This window comes from Salvelinus fontinalis, chromosome 3 (genome assembly GCF_029448725.1).
Source record: "Salvelinus fontinalis isolate EN_2023a chromosome 3, ASM2944872v1, whole genome shotgun sequence".
NCBI classification, from domain to species: domain Eukaryota; kingdom Metazoa; phylum Chordata; class Actinopteri; order Salmoniformes; family Salmonidae; genus Salvelinus; species Salvelinus fontinalis.
The window spans coordinates 10,277,919-10,298,664 of record NC_074667.1 but is presented as its reverse complement, the minus strand read 5'-3'; the positions used below and the strand labels follow the sequence as shown (position 1 = coordinate 10,298,664).

The following is a 20,746-nucleotide window of genomic DNA, read 5'->3' as shown; positions in this document are numbered from 1 at the left end:
TTAGTCCTTCAAGGAAGGGAGGAAGTAAAGATGCTTGTATTGGAACAGAGCCCCTGAGGCTGATACAGGTGGTAGATGCAGTGTTGTACTTTCAGCATATATTGATTTTTAGACCCGTTGACCCTTTCATCTGTCTACTTATCTCAAATAAACTGCCCATTTTAAATGTACATTCGATTAAGCTGTTATGTCCTCATTTTAGCCTGACTTTTTTATTTTGTTAAACTCTCCTTAACTTGGCATGGATGGTCTTGTGTTCTGTTCCTGCCGTAGCTGAGTGACTATTTGGACGGCGTCAGCGTGGAACACAGCTCCAACCTCTCCGTAACTGTCACCACCAAGAAATCAGCTCACTCCTGGACCTTCTCCCTGTTCTGCAAGGTAACAGGGGTTCTGTCTCACTCAATGTCAGCACCCCAAATACCACCCTATTCCTTATACATGGCACACTATTCCCTATGTAGTGCACTACTTTTGACCAGTACCCTCAAAGCAGTTCACTATATAGGGAATAGTGTGCTGTTTGGGTTTCAACCATATTTCCAAAAGCACCACACAAGTAGATTTTGATTTGAAATCGTCTGGCTGTTATCCATAGGCCGTACACGGCCATATCATTATAAGCAACTTTGATAAAGACTGCTCCCACACACAGGCAGGCTCTACATGTTGATTTTGCCGGCGGTCTGGTCATGTCGACCTTTATCAAGACTTTCTCATATCACAGAATAATTGTGCCGAGGTCGTGTGTGGGAGTAGTTTGTATCATTGACTGAAGTAGTATATATTTTTTTCATTCCCAGCACCACAACAGGAGACCATGTACTTGTGCATCTGAACATTCCCTCTCAAAGGCCAACGTGTTTTCATATACCCATTGATATACTCTTAGACTGTAACTGACTGACTGACGATGCTTCCGAAGAGCACCCACATGAGACGCAAATGATCTGCCTTTTATCTCTGATTGCCCACTCTTACACTTTCTCCCCCCCCCCCCCCCCCCCAGCCTGTGAGGAAGCTGTACCGCATCGCCCTGCTCTACGACGCCCACCGACCCCACTTCTCCATCACGGGCGTGTCGGTTGGCGATGCCGGCGCCCAGCGGCTGCAGGCGGCGGCCGAGGGCTGCCAGGAGTGGACGGCGGGCGAGGAGGCGCTGGCGGCCGACAACGGCATTGACCACTGCGTCTACACGGTGGTGGTGGGCTTCAGCACCGAGATATTCGGCACCTTCCGCCAGACCATCGTCTTCGACTTTGGCTCGGAGCCCGTGCTGATGCAGCGCATCATGGTGGACGCCGCCTCCATAGAAGGTTTTCAGTTATGACATACAACCTCGAACCTCCCACCCCTCTCCCTCACTCAGTAGTCTAATAGAAAATACAACTAAAATGACTTTAAAAGAGAAGTTGGGTTATATTGATAATGGGTTGCATTTATGACATTCCTTATAAGGCCTCAAAGTGCTTAGCAATGTAATGGAAGGTAACTGAACTCACCTTATCCACCACAATGTGTAGCACCAACCTGAGGGATACGGCAGTCATACACAGTGCCTTCTGAAAGTATTCAGACCCCTTGACTTTTTCCACAGTTTGTTACATTACAGCCTTGTTCTAAAATTGCTTAAACACACGTTTTTCCCTCAGTCTACACACAATACCCCATAATAACAAAGCAAAAACAGTAAAAAAAAAAAAAAAAACAGTAAAAGTATTCAGACACTTTGTTGAAGCACCTTTGGCAGCAATTACAGTCTTGACTCTTCTTGGGTATGACACTACGGACTTTAGACTTATTCTACTCACTATTTCAGAAGTGCAAATGCAATGTCCAATGTTCTTATCCTTTGGTTATGTAACAAAAAAAATCTGTGTAATGGCCAGTCCTCATAGCTTTAGTAGCAGGCCAATATTTCCCATGATTTGGGGCAGGTGAAATCTGCGTGGGCAGAATTTTCCTAAAGCTCCTCTTCCTGGACTGGAAGAGGATTGGAAATAAAGTAATACTTGTACGAGTCAAAACATTCATAACAACACTGTTAGCCATTATTATTTTTACAGACAAATGCATGAAAGCTGTTGATAAGGTTCTATAGGATTGGAATAACAATATCAGGATTATATAGATCTCTGAGTAAGAAACCTGCAGATTCTGTCTAGCCTTACCCAAAATCCCCTGTGACTTAGAGTAAAATGTATATATGGCCCATGCGGGACTCAAACGCACAACCCTGGTCTACCTACTGAGCCATCAGAACCACTCAAGTGCAGGCCAATATTTCCTTATAACCCTCATGATGAAGTGTCAATATTAATGTTGGAAGGTGTGGTTTTCACAATAAACCCTCCCCTCTCCAGACCTGGAGCACCTAATGCAAGCCAGGCAGCAGCTCCTGATGACGGCCAAGCGCTGGGACCCGTCCTGCAAGACCATCGTGGAGTTCAGCCCCAATGAGACGGTGGACCTGGACCGCAGCCTGCTGGCCCGCTACCAGATCCCCCTGTCGGCCGACCAGCTCTTCACCCAGTCGGTGCTGGACAAGACCCTGACCCGGGACAACTACCAGGCCCGCCTGCACGACCTGCTCTACATCGAGGAGATCGCCCAGTACAAAGAAGTCAGCAAGTGAGTGAGAGCCACTTTGTTGTTGTAGTCTGTTTCCAAGCAGTCCTATTCTGAAAACCTTCAACCACTGACAATGGGTTGTATTGCTAAAAATAAACTTTAAATAGCACTTTCATTGCTAGTGATAATTGTAAGGAGTGTGTACTGATTTTTGAGTCTGTTTTCTCCGAAGGGTTGGTCCTTTAGTGGTCTTTTTTTATTGAGGTTTAGTCAGTCACACCTCTTGATACCTGCAAATAGACATTTTAGTGTGTAGACAGTACGGAGCGACAGTCTGGATTGAGTGGAGGTCTGTGAGACTGGCCCACCACAAGGTGTCAGAGTCGGTCTTCTACAGTAAAAGGGGCGTGTGTGTGTACCACACGTGGCCAGGCACACAGCTAAAGCCCTTTTTTAATAATCAATATCTCCTCGGCTTCCCCAGAGCAGGAAATTTGTTTTAGAATATAAGTCATTTCTTGTGTATAAACTGAGGCGCCTCCCCAAAACCCCCCTGTAATTCGGCACCTGCTGCTCTCCTCAGTGGAAGGTGAGAACGAGACCAGGTTATCACAGCAGTCCAACCCTGATTTTAAGACCGAATCAAAGGCCCCCAAGCCTTCGCTTAGTCACCCGAGTGGAAGTAACCAGGGTTGCCCTCCGTCACTGTTCCCCCTCATCACTGTTATTGTCATTTGCCTGGGGCTGTGGAATGATGGGTTCCTCTCAATCTTCCAATTTAACATTGAGGGCCGGTTTCCCGGGAAACAGATTTAGCTGAGTCGTGGACAAGAAGCATGTTCTATGGAGATTCTCCAGTTTAAAGTGCTTTTATGTCCAGGACAGGGCTTAATCTGTGTCTGGGAAGTGTGGCTTCGTGGGGTGTTCTTCAAGGGGAATCTGTTCATCAGAATAACCTGATCTAGGACCTGTGAATTTCTTGACTTGTTCCACATTTTCTTATATTACAGCCTTATTCTAAAATTGATTGAATTGTTCCCCCCCCCCCAATCTACACACAAGCCCTTAACACGTTTTCAGACATTTTTTGCACATTTATAAAAAATTAAACTTGAAATATATTTTACAAAAGTATTCAGACCCTTTACTCAGTACTTTGTTGAAGCACCTTTGGCAGAAATTACAGCCTCCAGTCTTCCTGCATATGACGTGACAAGCTTGGCACACCTGTATTTGGGGAGTTTCTCCCATTCTTCTCTGCAGATCCTCTCAAGCTCTGTCAGGTTGGATGGGGAGCATCGCTGCACAGCTATTTCAGGTCTCTCCAGAGATGTTCGATCGGGTTCAAGTCTCTGGCTGGGTCACTCAAGGACATTCAGAGACTTGTCCCGGAGCCACTCCTGCATTGTCTTGGCTGTGTGCTTAGGTTCATTTCCTGTTGGAAGGTAAACCTTTGCCCCAGTCTGAGGTCCTGAGCGCTCTGGAGCAAGGATCTCTCTGTATTTTTGCTCTGTTCATCTTTCCCTCGATCCCGACTAGTCTCCCAGTCCCTGCTGCTGAAAAACATCCCCGTGGCATGATGCTGCCACCATGCTTCACTGTAGGGATGGTGCCAGGTTTCCTTCAGATGTGATGCTGGCATTCAGGCCAAAGAGTTGAATCTTGGTTTCATCCGACCATAGAATCTTGTTTTCTCATGGTCTGAGTCCTTTAGGTGCCTTTTTGGTAAATGCCAGCGGGCTGTCATGTGCCTTTTACTGAGGAGAGGCTTCCACCTGGCCACTCTACCATAAAGGCCTGATTGGTGGAGTGCTGCAGAGATGGTTGTCCTTCTGGAAGGTTCTCCCATCTCCACAGAGGAGCTCTGTCAGAGTGACAATCGGGTTCTTGGTCACCTCCCTGACCGAGGCCCTTCTCCCCTGATTGGCCAGTCAGACAGCTCTAGGAAGAGTCTTGGGGGTTCTAAACTTAAATTTAAGAATGATGGAGGCCTCTGTGTTCTTGGGGACCTTCAATGCTGCAGAATATTTTTGGTACCCTTCTCCAGATCTGTGCCTCGACACAATCCTGTATCGGAATCCTCTACGGACAATTCCTTCGACCTCATGGCTTGGTTTTTGCTCTGACATGCAGGACATCATATGTAGATGGGTGTGTGTGCCTTTCAAAATCATGTCCAATCAATTGAATTTACCACATTTTGGACTCCAATCAAGTTGTAGAAACATCAAGGAGGATCAATGGAAACAGGATGCACATGAGCTCAATTTCGAGGCTCATAACAAAGGGTCTGAATACTTATGTAAATAAGGTATATAAAAAAAAAAAATGAGTCTAAACCTGTTTTCGCTTTGTCGTTATGGGGTGTTGTGTGTAGATTGATGTGGGGGGAAAACATATTAAAGGCTGTAACCTAACAGTGGAAAAAGTCAAAGGGTCTGAATACTTTATGAATGAACTGTAATTGATAATACACAATATTAGGCTATATAATATGAATATTGTATCAATGATACTATAATATAGTCTAATGTCCCTGTCAAATACTCTCCCAGTATTGCTGTCTTGATAAGAGCTATTGATCTCTGAGAAAATCATTTTGGCTGTCCATGAACCACCCATGACCACATGGCCCAACTCGTGTCCTCTTTCTCCTCAAACCAAATATTAAATCCGTTTTAGAATAAGGCTATAACCTAACAAAGTGGAAAAAGTCAAGGGGTCTGAATGATTATTCAACAATCAATCTGCAATGCTCTCTAAGGGCCCGAGCTTACATAAGGGACTCCTAAAGCTGAAACATATGGTCCAAGTCTGTTTTGCCACTCTGCTGAAATAGAAAGTGATGAATTGGTAGATTTTTCATGCCAAACAGAAGATCCTTCTACCCAACACAAACATGTTTCTAACACTAACAACGGTCTGTGTGAATGCCTCCGGGCAAAAAGTTTGTCCTGTAAACCACATTGCAAAACGTTGGCCCTCTTTGGATCACAACAACTGCTTTTTGCATTAAAATAATGTGAAAATGTCAAATTTCTAGAAGTTAAGAAGTTACATTGATTCAACCTTATTCCAGTTAAACATGGTGCATATTTTCGACACGATGAGACCAGTCCCATTTCATTGCTATCTATCTTTGCTACCGTCCCACCCTCTCCCCTCCCAAGTTCCAACATCAAAGTCGCCTCAGCACTGGATAACATTGCTAATGTCCATTTCTGGCTAACTTCGCTTAGGCCTACTCTCCCCTTTCGTCAGTCATATTAGCCTTTTCTAACAATGCTAATGCTCCCATTCCTAACCTCATTTCTGGCTGATGACGCTAACTCTCCTCTCCCACCAGGTTCAACATCAAAGTCAACCTCCAGCTGGTCACCAGCTTCATGCTGACTGGCATCTCGGGTGGCGCCAAGTACGCCCAGAACGGGCAGCTCTTCGCCCGCTTCAAGCTGACGGAGACGCTGTCGGAGGACACGCTGGCGGGCCGCCTTGTCATGACCAAAGTGAACTCTGTCTTGCTGCTGCCCCTGGCCCGCCAGGAGTGGTGCAGCCAGCCCCCGGGGGTCAAGGAGCGGGTCTACGAGGCCTGCATCGAAGAGAAGACCAAGGACTACATCTTCCTGCGGATATGCAAGGACTGCTGCGAGGAGCTGGGCTTGATACCTGATAGGGAACTGCAGGTACGAACAAAATACATTGTTGTATAACACTGTGTGATTGACTTAGCAACAAGTTGCTACAGAAGAGTTGATTGGTTAGAATATATTTTATTTTTTCAACTGGTTTATAGAATGGCAGCTGCCACAATAGGTATTTTTCTATTTCATTTTGTGGGTAGGTTATTGGCTGAACGGATCTAAAGTCCAGTATGGAGTCAGTGCCATTCTAGCCATGTTGCAATATGGAGGCTGTTTGGTGTGGTTTGTTCCCTGTAGTTCAATACAACACATAATCACACCACGGGTGAGGTCTATACTTTTGAGTCACAAGGACTTCTCCCTTGACATGGCGTCAGCCTCGAAAAGCTTGTTCATGTCCCATGTCAGCACGGACAGAGGAGATGGCATAGAAACTATTCTCTGAGTCAGGTGAATGGTTTAAACCCCTTAAAGGCCCACCACCCCGTCCTTTCAATATTTTCAATCTCCCATTCCATTGTGTCCTCTGCCATTTTGAGAGCTGAGAAATCATTAATGAAAGGCTCACCTCTCCACCTCTCCGACGTCTGATGCTTTAGCGAAAGCAAACTCTCAGGGTGAAAGGTCCCCGTATCGATTACCACTTCACAAAGGTTAGCGCCGTCGACGGTAAGGCTGGCTCTCCAGGGAAAATTGCACTCTGCCAGTGCGGCGAGAGATCCAGATTACTTTGCCCAGTGGCGGCTGAAGGCTGATCTTTCTCGCCGGTGTGAATGATGGGCTGGCGGGGGGAAAGCGAGGCCCGGGCATGAGCAATTATCCAAACAAGCCTGTTGCTGGGGAAATAATCTGTCCGTGGTGTTTTGGAGCGTGACGTTTGGTTGCCTTTCTATCTCTTGCTCTTTGTCCTTATCCTCTTGCCATTTAGAATGTCTCTCTCCCCTCAATGTTCTTTTAAATTGTTTTCATTCTCCACACTTTACCGCTGGCTACTGTACCTGTTAGCAGCTCACGTCTGGCTAAGTGATTAGGACAGGGCCTGTGGCGATGGGGGAATTAAAGCTAGCTGTCTAGCCACCCTGTGGATACCCATGCTATTATGAATGAAACTATGCTTACCTGGAAGAATGATATCATGATTATTTGCATTAATCCAGTAGGTATGTGTTTGGCAAATTCTACCATCACATGTGCTCTCCAAAAACATCCCCAGCCTCTTTCTAGATGCGCAATGGAATTAAAGGGTAACCACACCAGGGCCGTATAAAATCCGCAATGCGGAGGACACGGACGGAATCACAGAAGTGCGCAAGTTTATCATTAGACATGAACAGAATGCATCAATCATTCGGTATGTAGCCGTTAGCGACGATGCTAATAAAGTCTTTCCTAAAAACCTTCTCAATTAAATGTTAACTACACAAAGTAGCCTATGCTTACCTAACAAAATTATATCCAGTGGCTATTTCTTTTGCAAACTCTACCGTCACATGTGCGCTACAAAAATATATCTAAGCATCGGCTTCTTCCTAGGTGCACACTGAAATTAAAGGGTAATAAGTACACCAAAATCTACATTTCTCAATGTTTTTCCAGACCTCAAAAGTGGTTTCCTGATATGGTTTGAGTATTGTTGTGGAATTCAAACATCCAATTTAGTTGTTTTTCTATTAAAAAAAGAGTGAAAACCTGAAGGGGGGGGGGCCTTCGTAAAATTTGACCGATTTCATAGGACCTTATAAATGGCTGCTTGTCCATGAAAAGGAGCGAGGGAGAGCAACAGTTTAAATTCGTAACAACCATTTTAGCAGTGTGTTGATAGGTCATTGAGTAATGTGTCAGTTGTGCAGAGCCAATTGTTTCCAGCTGAGGCTCTCCTCTAAACTGGCTCTTTATTTAGTCTCAACACTTGGATAGAGTGACCTAAATAAGTGACCACACTGACTGCTTCTGACCTGACGACGACTAACCAAGACCACTTCTGTCTTCTGACCGTGGCCACACTGTCCACGAGTACCCACTCCCGTGTTCCCCCTCTGCCCCAGGTGGAGCTGCAGTTTCAGTTGAACCGCCTGCCCCTGTGTGAGATGCACTATGCTCTGGACCGCATCAAAGACAACGGTATCCTGTTCCCAGACACCAGCCTTACCCCCACCATCCCCTGGAGCCCCAACAGGTACGCACGCACGAGCACACACAATTCCTGTAGCCCCACCAGGTACTATTCAACCCACCAGGGGTATTCACACCTGAGCCTGGAGGTCTGCCGCCATTTTTCTGTTGTACCTGATAATTAGTTGCAACCATCTGGTGTCCCAGGTCTAAATCGGTCGTTGAGGGAAATAATGAAAATCAGAAGTGGCACTGGCTCCGTGTTCCAGATTTGAATTTGCCTGACATAGATCCTTCAACCCCTGTTCCATGGTGTGTAAACAGGTTCAGGACAGCCATTGCTAATCAGCATCCACCCAACAGGCCCCTTACTCACCTCCATTGATCCATGTGAGGTTTTGACATTTGTCAGAGGACTTTTTATTTTTGAAAGATTAAGCTATAACCTACGTGTGTGTGTAAACTGTTATTCTAGCTTGCATACTCCTTTAGGTTAAATAGAGAAGTCTCCCTAAAACATGCACGGTAAATTAGCTTTGCTAATACCTTCACATCATAATGAAGTTGAGAAAGGTGACCGAGACTCGCTGACTAGGCGGCCATTTTAAAAAGCTTTTAGTTCTCCCGGCTAAAGTCGGACAACTATTGGAGGGCCACAGAGTAATCTTTATTGACACGAACCCAAGAGTCAACAAAGTCAAGACTAATCTCATGCTTCCAAATAACTAATTTATCTGGTTTACTGACTATGATTAACACTGTATATGCTTTGATTAAAGACTTCATGCGCTTGAACTTTTGCTACTGAAAGATCAACAAGTCAGGTTCTTCCTGTGTTTTATATATGTGTTTTGCAGTGGTGGCCACAATTTTAAATGCATAAAGGGGGAAACACTTACAATATTGGCAATGGTTATTAGTACAATCACCACCTTAACTAGCTCCATATGGCAGTAACCAATTTGGATAAAGTCCCTAAATATTATGGGTCCACGTGTGCTTCACCTCATTAAGATAATGGTATGAGAATGAGTGGTGTTAAAAATGGGTTTGAAATAATGTGGAAAGTGTTGCCTGTTAGAGTACGTAGGTTATATTACTTGTTATGTAGGCCTAACAAAGCCCCTGCCTTGCCTGACTGCATGGTGGCTATTGACTGCCATGTTGATTGGTCATGTATAAGCTAATTGGCCAGCGCCAATACGCTTGTCTCGGTTTCTCAGACCAGCTGTGCACCCTGTGTGTGTCTGTTTGTTTCACCTCCCATACACAGTGCTTTTGGCCAGCCATTCAGCCAGCCATTCCAAGACCTCAACCCTCCTCACACCTCTTCCCTCAGACCTCATTACTCTGTGGGTGAGCCTCCCAGCTCAGTTTTAAACCCTGACCCGGCTCTCCGTTCATCCCCACTGATCCCTGAATCCGTCCCTCTGCCCTACCTATTCACATCCCCTTCACGGTGCTTACAGCTGCCTTTAGCATGGCTGGGCTTGTATACGATCGACCGGGCGGGCTGTTCAGCTCAACTTGGCCACTGCTTTCTAATGAGGACTGAGATGCTGAGAGACTGGCCCACGGTTTATCAGACTTAAGAGGTTTGGTGTGTGTGGACAAATGTCCCCCTCCTTGTGTCAGGAACCCCATGAGCGATGCTGCTTGTTCGCCAGCCAGCCGACTTAGTGTCAATGTGAATCTCATCTTCCTCCTCCCTTCTTCCTCCCGTATCTCATCCCCCCTCTCTCTCTCTCTGTCACCCTGCAGGCAGTGGGACGAGCAGCTGGACCCGCGTCTCAACGCCAAGCAGAAGGAGGCCATCCTGGCCATCACCACGCCTCTAACCATCCCCCTGCCCCCTGTGCTCATCATCGGGCCCTACGGCACGGGCAAGACCTTCACCCTGGCACAGGCCGTCAAGCACATCCTCAAGCAGGACGACAGCAGGTGAGGCGGGCACCACACGCCAACTCCTTTACGGCCAGATAGGTCGCTCTAAAAGGGCAAAGGGCGAAAGGGTAAAGGTTACTGCTGCTCCCGGGGCTTCAGGCAGCCTTGGAGTTGACAGTTAACCATCAGGGTGACATTGTCAAGTTGGGTGTATCTTCCGATCAGAATGTGTCACTGAAGGCAATTGGGGCGGATGTGTGTGGATTAAGGGAATGTCAGTCGAATGGGATTGAGGCAGCGATTGGTTGGTTGATTGTGTTTGGATGGTTAATCTCCATTCAAGTGAACCATGTGTTCAATTGAATTGTCATTACAACGGCCTGTTATCTCAGTTCCAACAGAATTCCATGTTGTAATAGAACGCAAAATGCCCTGAAGACTCCCGCTCTCCCACTTTTTGCCCCCTTCTCTTGTTAGTACGGCGAGACGCTGACAGGAAATGTATATTGGCTAGTGTAAAAATAGGAAACGACAATGTTTCCTGTGGTTTTTATTTATTTTTTAAATCATAGAATACATTGTGGCATTTGGCCTTGAACATAAGATACGTTTATTTATTTTTTTATAAAGCCTTCATGCATAATAAAAAAATCTGTTCTGAAAAATGTGTAGGAATACAATATTCATCTGAAACTTTCCAACTGACTATGTTAAATATTATATGGTGGGAATGAATTATGGATGTTTTAAAAGCCGATACAAGGAGGGTGATTGACCCCTATAGACAGTTGTTCATCACGATGTTAACTTTCTGAGAAGTAGGTACATGCGGTCAAGTTCACAACGTTCCTGCAACGCTGTTTAAGGAGCGTGTTAACATGTTCACATCAAAATAAATGTTCTAGAATATTCTGTATTGCCTCAACGTATAAACAGTAGGTGTTCTGTCACTTCTATGCAGTGATTCTCTGACATACCTACTTGTCTTTTGTTGTTATGGCCTGGAGTTTGTCCCTGGTCAGATCAGGTGGTCAACAAAATCTCCCGGGCATATTTATTTGTTAAAAGATCTCTTAAGCGCTGACACATTTATCCCCTTTCTTTCGCAGGGTCCTCATTTGCACCCATTCCAACAGTGCAGCTGACCTGTACATAAAGGACTACCTTCATCCATACGTAGAAGCGGGCAACGCGCATGCAAGACCTCTCAGGTAAGGGCCTGCAGAAGAGGTTTACAAGGGGTTTGCAGCACCTCTTCAGAACACCGAGACCCTCATAAGACACAACACTTGCTTTATTCCAGGATATTCATTCTTTTTTTTGCTGTTACAGTATCCAACCTGCCGCCTGAAATCAATCCACACCTCTTGTGAACAGTGTGCTTTCAGGCATTCAGTTCTCCCTGCTGGCTGTAGCCTGAGGCATCAACAAACCCGAATCCACTCGTAGTTGTATCGACTGCATGGAATCGCAGTCAAAATCAATGATCGATCAATCAATCAAATGTATTTATAAAGCCCTTTTTACATCAGCAGATGTCACAAAGTGCTTATACAGAAACCCAGCCTCAAACCCCAAACGGCAAGCAATGCAGATGTAGAAGCACGGGTGGATTGATCCGTCCACGCCATTGAGATTAGAGGTGGAACGGAACTGAACAGCGGTTGCCTCATGGCAGTGAGCTCGGCAGACCTCGGATCTCTCTGAGGAGATGTGTCCCGGCCTCACAACACAGCAGCTGTGGCATAAAGTCTCCTGCGTTCCTCCCTTTCTCACCTACACTCAATCTCCTTCCCTCAACTACTGCTTCTGTGACTTCTAATCACAGTAACTGTAATCCAGCCCCCCCCCCCCCCCCCAAAATCAAAATGTTTCCCTGACTTCTAGCCATACCCCATGTGGCAGTGAGGGCCCAGAGGGCCAAATGACTTGTTACACTTGACTGATGGTCTGATACCAAGGGGTGTTTTGGGAATCCCACTGTAATCGCCATGTAATTGGGCTATCAGCCAATTTCTCCCGGGGCTTTGTGTGCTTAGCCAAGTGAGAAGGCCGTACGTGTGCATGCTGTGAAGGCGATACACAGACAGTTCTTTGAGCCCGCTAAACCCTGTCGAGGCACACAACCCCGTAAGGAATGAGACAAGATGCGACCAATGGAGTGATATGAAAATGTCAGGACAGTTGCAAAATGCGAAAAGTATGAAAAGTCAAGATGTTGCTAGTTCAGGAATTGAAATGTTAAATAAAGAATCCCAATCATATTAAAACCAGTAAATAGGTACTTCTCAACGTAAATATCTGCTACTTTTGATTTTGTCAGCCCAGTTTGTCTGGAATTAACCATCCCGCTGTGTCTTCTTTCTCTGCCCCCCCAGGGTATACTTCAGGAACCGCTGGGTGAAGACTGTCCACCCGTTGGTGCAGCAGTACTGTCTGATCTCTAACACACAGTACACTTTCCAGATGCCCGAGAGAGAGGACATCCTCCGGCACCGGGTGGTGGTGGTCACCCTCAGCACCTCCCAGTACCTCTGCCAGCTGGACCTGGAGCCAGGTGAGTGGCTAACCGCTGACGTAGCATATACAGCTGACGTATCACACACTGGTGGGATAACTACTTGACACAAGGAGCTGTATAGCCAGGAACAAGTGAGCAATGCAACTGCAAACTGCCTGTTGAAACGGCTTAGGCCACATTTTAAGCGTTTACCAAGCGGTTTTGTTTTAAAGTCAACGGAATGACAACAGGGCCTTAAAACGATCCAGACACCCACGTACCGTAGCTACATGACACATCTCAAATCCGCCCCAGCGCGTCTTTAGATCAGCCGCCACCCCTTCCCCGTAACGGCATGAGGCGGTGGAGAGAGGAAAGAAGTCCTTTTAAGATGGAGTTGAAAAGACGACGAAAACAAACCAATTTGTCAGCGGCGAGCTAATAGCCGTCTCTAATGTGTCAGCGGAGGGCTTTGTCTGTTTTTTAGGAACACCATCTGCCTGTATAGCATTGCACTTCACTTTATTAGGCCCCCCCCCCCCCCCTCGCGTTTCATCTATCTCCCGCGCTCGCCGTTGATGAAAACCGCCGACAAATGAGCCAATTGGGAGCCCCTCCCGCTCCTTTGTAGTGATAACAAATCACCAATCCAGTACACATGTCGACCAGGTTGCTTTGGCTCTCAACTGTTTTTGTTTGGGCTTGTTAATCCCTTCTCTATGGGCCAGGCTTTTGGCAGCCAATGGTCTGTCTGTGTGTGTGTGTGTGTGAGATGACTGAGAGAACTACATTTTTCTCCTAAATAGTCTACCTCCTTACACCACCACACCCCCAGGGCTCTCCTTCCTCCCACAGCTCAGGCCAAATTCCACAGCCATCGTTAGACATATGATGATAGCGGGTATGGGGAAATGCAATTTGTCCCCTGGTTCTTAGACGGCCCCGTAAGGCATGTGCACAATTAAGTACAGCCCCCCCCACCCCCCCCCCCTTTCATGTCCAACTGCCCCCGCTCATTAACAGAACAGAACCTGCCTTTCTTCCCTCTTACGCTCAGCCTCGGTACGTTACAGACCCTTACGTACTTTTCTGTTTTGCCTATTTATGAGGGTGGAGCTGTTAATAATGATTCCTATGACACTGGGAGGTGAATTTATGGTACTTTGGTGTCTTTGTAGACTCTTTAACGGACATACAGGGTGCCATACACAAACAACCCTACTACAATAGGTGGCAAAATGTGCTTTATATTTCATCTCTTGCTCAAGTGCAACTGCAGTTCCAACGCTCAACACGAATACAAAACTTTGTCGTGCATTTTGCGAAAAATAATTTGTTGTAAAGATAAATATTGTAAATATGTGCTTCCACTATACAGAACGTGAATGCATTCAACTCCTGTCTGGGTTTTCTATTTTTTTTATTCGGAAGTATGCGAGTTCCAAACGTTAAAGACAAATCCGTGAAACCCTCTAACGCCCTCAATTGATCCGTTTCTCCACCATCATACTGTACTATTCTTGTGGAAATGTTGCGGCGTTTGGACGCGGCTGTACAGTGGTTGTTTCTTCCACTTCTCCCTGCCTGCTCTGCTCCGACAGTCCTCTACTATGCCGTTTCATCCTCATGTGCCAGGCAGCGTTTGAGCCTCTTTTTTTTATTTTTTATCAGGGTTACCGCTCGATACCTTTTTCAAACGTCTGCAATACCAGCTTTAGTGTGTATAGCGGCTACTGTCTGAAGTTGAGGAAGAGACGGAGAGATGTGCAGAAGGCAGGGCGGCATTTATCTTTTTCCTGTTTTTTTTCTTCTATTTTGCTGTCTGTGCAATCACAAAGCCAGACGGACTAGAAACCAACAACAACAAAAAACAGTCTGTACATGACCTTCTCCTCATGGACTGAGAAATGTTTGAGTATTTTAAATCGGGGACACCACCGCTCAAACCCTTTCAAACGTCAGCAAAACCAGCATTGGTGTGTAGTGGCTACTGTTGAAGAGGGATAGACAGAAGGGGTAGAAGATAAACAAACCTTTTTTTGCTGGAACAATAAGCACATCTAAAGTAGGCCTACAAGTTTACAGAACGAATAGGACATGGGAGCATTCGTCATTAGTTTATTTGCGGTTAGAAAGTTAAGGTTTGTCAATTTTAATATTTTTAAAGTGCAAAGCTCTAGTCACGACTAAGACCAACGCATTGGGAACGTTGGACCCCCGATCCAAAAGGACCAAACTGCAAAACTATACATGGCAGATCTATACCACACGATTTCGAAATCAATCATTATCCAATGAGGTTGTGATGTTACATGTGTCATTGAGTATTACCGATGGCATTCACCATGAGCACCGCCACAGACCAAGACATTGCTAAAGTCTTGAACTTGCTAGCCTGCAATGACCTGTGCTATGTTTGTTTCAAGGTGCCAAATGAATCCTCACCTCGTGGTAATTAATGGGTCATCTAACGGTGCTCTGACTGAAATGGTTTTTGTTCTTCTGTGTCCGCAGGGCTCTTCTCTCACATCCTATTGGACGAGGCGGCCCAGGCCATGGAGTGTGAGACAATCATGCCTTTCGCGCTGGCCGGCAAAAGCACCCGCATCGTGCTGGCTGGAGACCACATGCAGGTGAAACTGCGGTTTAGAATGATGTCATTGGTTTGAACAAACTCTGACCTTTTGAAACAAACTCTCACTGTAACTACTTTTTTATAGGGTCAGGTCAGAGTGGGAAAACTTGCAGCCTTACTTGTATTCTCTCATGCAAATGACTTTCGAGTTCTGCAGGCCTTTGCCAAGCCAGCAAATAAAAACCAGTGTATCGCTCAAGACCTTTTTACATTTCCGTGTGCTTTGCACTCCGTCGTTAGCCTGTGGCTAACTTCACATTGGCCGCGAGTGAAACAGACGTAGGAAAGAAAGAACTTGGCCGAGAGAGCATGTTTACCATTCACAGTCCAGTCAGACGAGGTAAACTAAACTCCCCCTGTTAGTCAAGCTTTGTGGAACACTCCAAAGTAGCCTCTTATTTCCGTTTCTTTTTGTGTTCTGGACACTGTGTTTATTGAGTGCGACAGGACTAAGAGTAGGCAGTAGATAAATAAACCCGGCGGGAGTTTAACGTTACGATAAAGGTTGTAATTATTATTCTACTCAATCTTGCACCCTCTCTCAGAAGGAACAATGCCTCGAAACATGCTCAATTCCCTTCTCCTGTCTATCCTCCTGCCATTTTATTTTTCTCTTGCTCTCTCTCTCTCTCGGTCTCACTCTCTGCCTCTCTCTCTCCCCCTCTATCTCTCCCTCTACATCTAAATCTGTTGCACATTGTCTGTGCGCTGCGTGTCTGTTGCCGAGGAGGATTTCTTTGCCCCTCCTCCTCTCTTCTATCTGTTATCACTGTTCATTATTGGATGTTTTTTTTGTCTCGGCTGAATGAAGTAGGCTGAGAATAGTGAATGAAGGTTCACGGCTCCTATTGACTTCAGGTCTTCTATTCACTGTGTGGGCCTCTTTTAAAAGCCTGGCTGAACATTTCCCCTGAGACTGGGAGGTCCAACCTTGCGCTAAATTACCACAAACACAAAACAATCTAGTTCAGCCAGTGTCAGATTAGAGATAATTGCTGTTGAGGGGTTTTGTGTGTCTTAATAGCATCTTAATCAAATCAAACTTTATTTGTCACATGCGCCGAATTCAACAAGTGTAGACCTTACCGTGAAATGCTTACTTACGAGCCCTTAACCAACAGTGCCATTCAAGAAGAGTTAAGAAAATATTTACCAATAAACTGAAATAAAAAGTAGCACAATAACGAGGCTATATACAGCGGGTACCGGTACAGAGTCAGTGTGCGGGGGTACAGGTTAGTTGAGGTAATTTGTACATGTAGGTAGGGGTGAAGTGACTATGCATAGATAATAAACAGCGAGTAGCAGCAGTGTACAAAATAAATGGAGGGGGGTTGTCAATGTAAATAGTCCGGTGGCCATTTGATTAATTGTTCAGCAGTCTTATGGCTTCAGGGTAGAATCTGTTGAGGAGCCTTTTGGTCCTAGACTTGGCGCTCCGGTATCGCTTGCCGTGTGGTAGCAGAGAAAACAGTCTATAACTTGGGTGACTGAAGTCTCTGATGATTTTATGGGCTTTCCTCTGACACCGTCTACTATATAGGTCCTGGATGGCAGGAAGCTTGGCCCCAGTGATGTACTGGGCCGTTCACACTACCAACTAGCGCCTTACGGTCAGATGCCGAGCAGTTGCCATACCAGGCGGTGATGCAACCGGTCAGGATGCTCTCGATGGTGCAGCTGTAGGACTTTTTGAGGATCTGGGGACCCATGCCAAATTTTTTCAGTCTCCTGAGGGAAAAGGTTTTGTCGTGCCCTCTTCACGACTGTCTTGGTTTGTTTGGACCAGGATAGTTTGTTGGTGATGTGGACACCAAGGAACTTAACTCTCATCCCGCTCCACTACAGCCCCGTCAATGTTAATGGGGGCCTGTTAGGCCTACATTTTCCTGTAGTACACAATCAGCTCCTTTGTCTTGCTCACATTGAGGGAGAGGTTGTTGTGCTGGCACCACATTGCCAGTACTCTGACTTCCTTATAGGCTGTCTCATCGTTGTCGGTGATCAAGCCTACCACTGTTGTGTCGTCAGCAAACTTAATGATGGTGTTGGAGTCATGTTTGGCCACTCAGTCGTGGGTGAACTAGGAGTACAGGAAGGGACTAAGTACACACCCCGGAGGGGCCCCAGTGTTGAAGATCAGCGTGGCAGACAGGTTGTTGCCTACCCTTACCACCTGGATGCGGCCGGTCAGGAAGTCCATGATCCAGTTGCAGAGGGAGGTGTTTAGTCCCAGGGTCCTCAGCTTAGTGATGAGCTTTGTGGGCATTGTGGTGTTGAACGCTGAGCTGTAGTCAATGAACAGCATTCTCACATAGGTGTTCCTTTTGTCCAAGTGGGAAAGAGCAGTGTGGAGTGCGATTGAGATTGCGTCATCTGTGGATCTGTTGTGGCGGTATGCGAATTGGAGTGGGTCTAGGTTGTCCGGAGGAGGCTGTTGATGTGAGCCATGACCAGCCTTTCAAGGCACTTCATGGCTACCGACGTGAGTGCTACAGGGTGGTCATCATTTAGGCAGGTTACCTTCACCTCCTTGGGCACAGGGACTATGGTGGTTTGCTTGAAACATGTTGGTATTACAGACTCGGTCAGGGAGAGGTTGAAAATGTTGGTGAAGACACTTGCCAGCTGGTCCGTGCATGCTTTGAGTAAATGTCCTGGTAATCCGTCTGGCCCCGAGGCTTTGTGAATGTTGACCTGTCTAAAGGTCTTGCTCTTATCGGCTACTGCGAGCGTTATCACACAGTCAGTGTTGATTGCCTCGAAGATAGCATAAAAGGCATTTAGCTTGTCTGGTAGGCTCGCGTCACTGGGCAGCTCGCGTCTGGGTTTCCCTTTGTAGTCTGTAATAGTTTTCAAAGATGCTGCTGAGCATGTTTTCGGGGCTTTAACTATTTATTATTGTTGCATTGTCGAAGGAACCTGCAAGTTAGTATTTAGTTGGTAGTGTATACTAGAGGTTGACCGATTTTAATCGGAATGGCCGATTTCAAGTTTTCATAACAATCGGCATTTTTGGACGCCGATTATGGCCGATTTATTTTGCAATCCATGACGAGACTGCGTGGCAGGCTGACCACCTGTTACGCGAGTGCACGCAGCAAGGAGCCATGTTAAGTTGCTTGCTAGCATTAAACTTATCATATAGAAACAATCAATCTTAACATAATCACTAGTTAACTACACATGGTTGATATTACTAGTTTAACTAGCTTGTCCTGCGTTGCATATAATCAATGCGGTGCCTAAAGTTGTCACTTCTCTTGCGTTCAGTGTAAGCGGAGTCAGGGTATAAGCAGCAGTTTGGGCCGCCTGGCTCGTTGCGAACTGTGTGAAGACCATTTCTTCCTAACAAAGACCGTAAATAATTTGCCAGAATTTTACATAATTATGACTTAACATTAAAGGTTGTGCAATGTAACAGCAATATTTAGACTTAGGGTTGCCACCCGTTCGATACAATACGGAACGGTTCCGTATTTCACTGAAAGAATAAACGTTTTGTTTTCGAAATGATTGTTTCCGGAGTTGATCATGTTAATGACCAAAGGCTCGTATTTCTGTGTTTATTAAATGATTTGATAGAGCAGTCTGACTGAGCGGTGGTAGGCAGCAGCAGGCTCTTTTTATTGATGTATTATATTAAGTTAAAATAAGTGTTCATTCAGTATTGTCGTTATTACATATCTATCTATATATATATCTATATATATATCTCTCTCGTCTGTCTGTCTGTCTGTCTGTCTGTCTGTCTGGGCCTATTTATTAATATATATAAATAAATCGGCCAATTTGAATCAGTATCTGCTTTTTTTTTGGTCCTCCAATAATCGGTATCAGCGTTGAGAAATTCTAATCTGTCGACCTCTAGTGTATACCATGTGTACATACGGCTAATCAAACTCAACTTGACAAATCACACTAATGGCAAAACATCTCAGCAGGAATGTAGCTACCGATGGTAGGATACCGGGCCTCTTTGGTTTTGGAGCCACAGGTCAAACCATTTTTGATTCGGCTGGACGGGACATTATTGATTTGGAGCATTGCGTTGTCTGCACAGACTACGTGACATGAGCTGTCGGGAAGAAATTGATTGAGCCTTTTTGAGTGCAGCAAGATGTCTGTTCCACAAGTAAATGTAGAGTGAATTTGGATCAAAACAAATATTACCACCAAACATGTACAGCTGCAGTTTTATTGACTACAAATGCAGAAGAGACAACTCCAGTCAGGCTATATCACCACCTGCACATCCCTGTTGCATTGAAAAGAAACAAAATACAAATAAATTGGGTATGTTACTTGAGATACATTTTACTAAATGCTTTTGGGTTGCCCTCACTTCTCTACCTCCATCCCTCTCTTTTCCCCGTTCCCTCCCTCCAGCTCAGTCCGTTTGTGTACAGCGAGTTTTCTCGAGAGCGGAACCTGCATGTGTCGCTGTTGGACCGGCTGTACGAGCACTACCCAGCCGAGTTCCCCTGCCGCATCCTGCTCTGTGAAAACTACCGCTCCCACGAAGCTATCATCAGGTAGGTGTGAACTTTATCACACCACCAGGAGGGGGTGGGAGGAGGAGAGCGGAGGGAGGGGAGGGCGGTACAGTCAGCGCATCATGAATAAACACTCAACAATAGTGATGGTGGGAGATTTATAGTTAGAATATTTTGTACGATCTTATATCGAGACTTAAACTCCGAATATCGATTTGTTGGATAAATAACATTTGACCCCGACTCCAGCAACATCGTTTACGAATGGGAGATTTTATGCAGGCAGGAGACCGAGTTGGTAGTCCCCCTTGGCTGTTGACAGAAATAAAAGCCCAATGTGCACTCGGAGTCCCATGACCACGGTGTTAATTCTCAGATGGGGATGCTGAAAGTTTTAGGTTGTGGTTTATGAAAGAAGGACCGTGTGGAATGGAAAACTAACCAAACAGATGGCAACATTAGTTGCCATATACAATGCACACCCGTTCAACCATGCCTTTCTCAACTGACACCTGTCGAACTGTGACATTTGGGTTGACCCACTGATGTTAAGTCTCCCACCCTCCCTACCGGCCTTCAGTTACACGTCAGAACTGTTCTACGACGGGAAGCTGATGGCCAGCGGGAAGCAGCCGTCCCACAAGGACTTCTACCCGCTGACCTTCTTCACGGCGCGCGGCGAGGACGTCCAGGAGAAGAACAGCACGGCCTACTACAACAACGCAGAGGTATACACCGTTTTGTTCCCTTGTACACCACTGACTTAGGACTGCAGTGATAGCATGAATTGGTTAATTGAATGTTGATTGAGTTAGCGCATTCATGGTGAATTGAAATGGTTAATCATTCAATGGGATTGAGTTGAAATGCACACGCAAACAAAACTCACCCCACATAACATTACTGT

At 45.8% G+C, this 20,746-nt stretch overlaps 1 protein-coding gene across 4 annotated transcripts in view; it reads left to right on the top strand.

The window, feature by feature from the left end:
• LOC129838311 (probable helicase with zinc finger domain) overlaps positions 1–20,746 on the top strand; it is a 56,298-nt gene that overhangs the window by 12,289 nt on the left and 23,263 nt on the right. For all 4 annotated transcript variants that reach the window (XM_055905239.1, XM_055905249.1, XM_055905221.1 and 1 more), the window contains exons 9-19: positions 274–381; positions 1,010–1,316; positions 2,364–2,631; positions 5,918–6,254; positions 8,258–8,388; positions 10,086–10,265; positions 11,318–11,419; positions 12,587–12,765; positions 15,223–15,341; positions 19,733–19,878; positions 20,420–20,567. In XM_055905239.1, the coding sequence (XP_055761214.1) occupies positions 274–381; positions 1,010–1,316; positions 2,364–2,631; positions 5,918–6,254; positions 8,258–8,388; positions 10,086–10,265; positions 11,318–11,419; positions 12,587–12,765; positions 15,223–15,341; positions 19,733–19,878; positions 20,420–20,567 (2,025 nt within the window). The remainder of the gene's footprint in view (positions 1–273; positions 382–1,009; positions 1,317–2,363; positions 2,632–5,917; positions 6,255–8,257; positions 8,389–10,085; positions 10,266–11,317; positions 11,420–12,586; positions 12,766–15,222; positions 15,342–19,732; positions 19,879–20,419; positions 20,568–20,746) is intronic.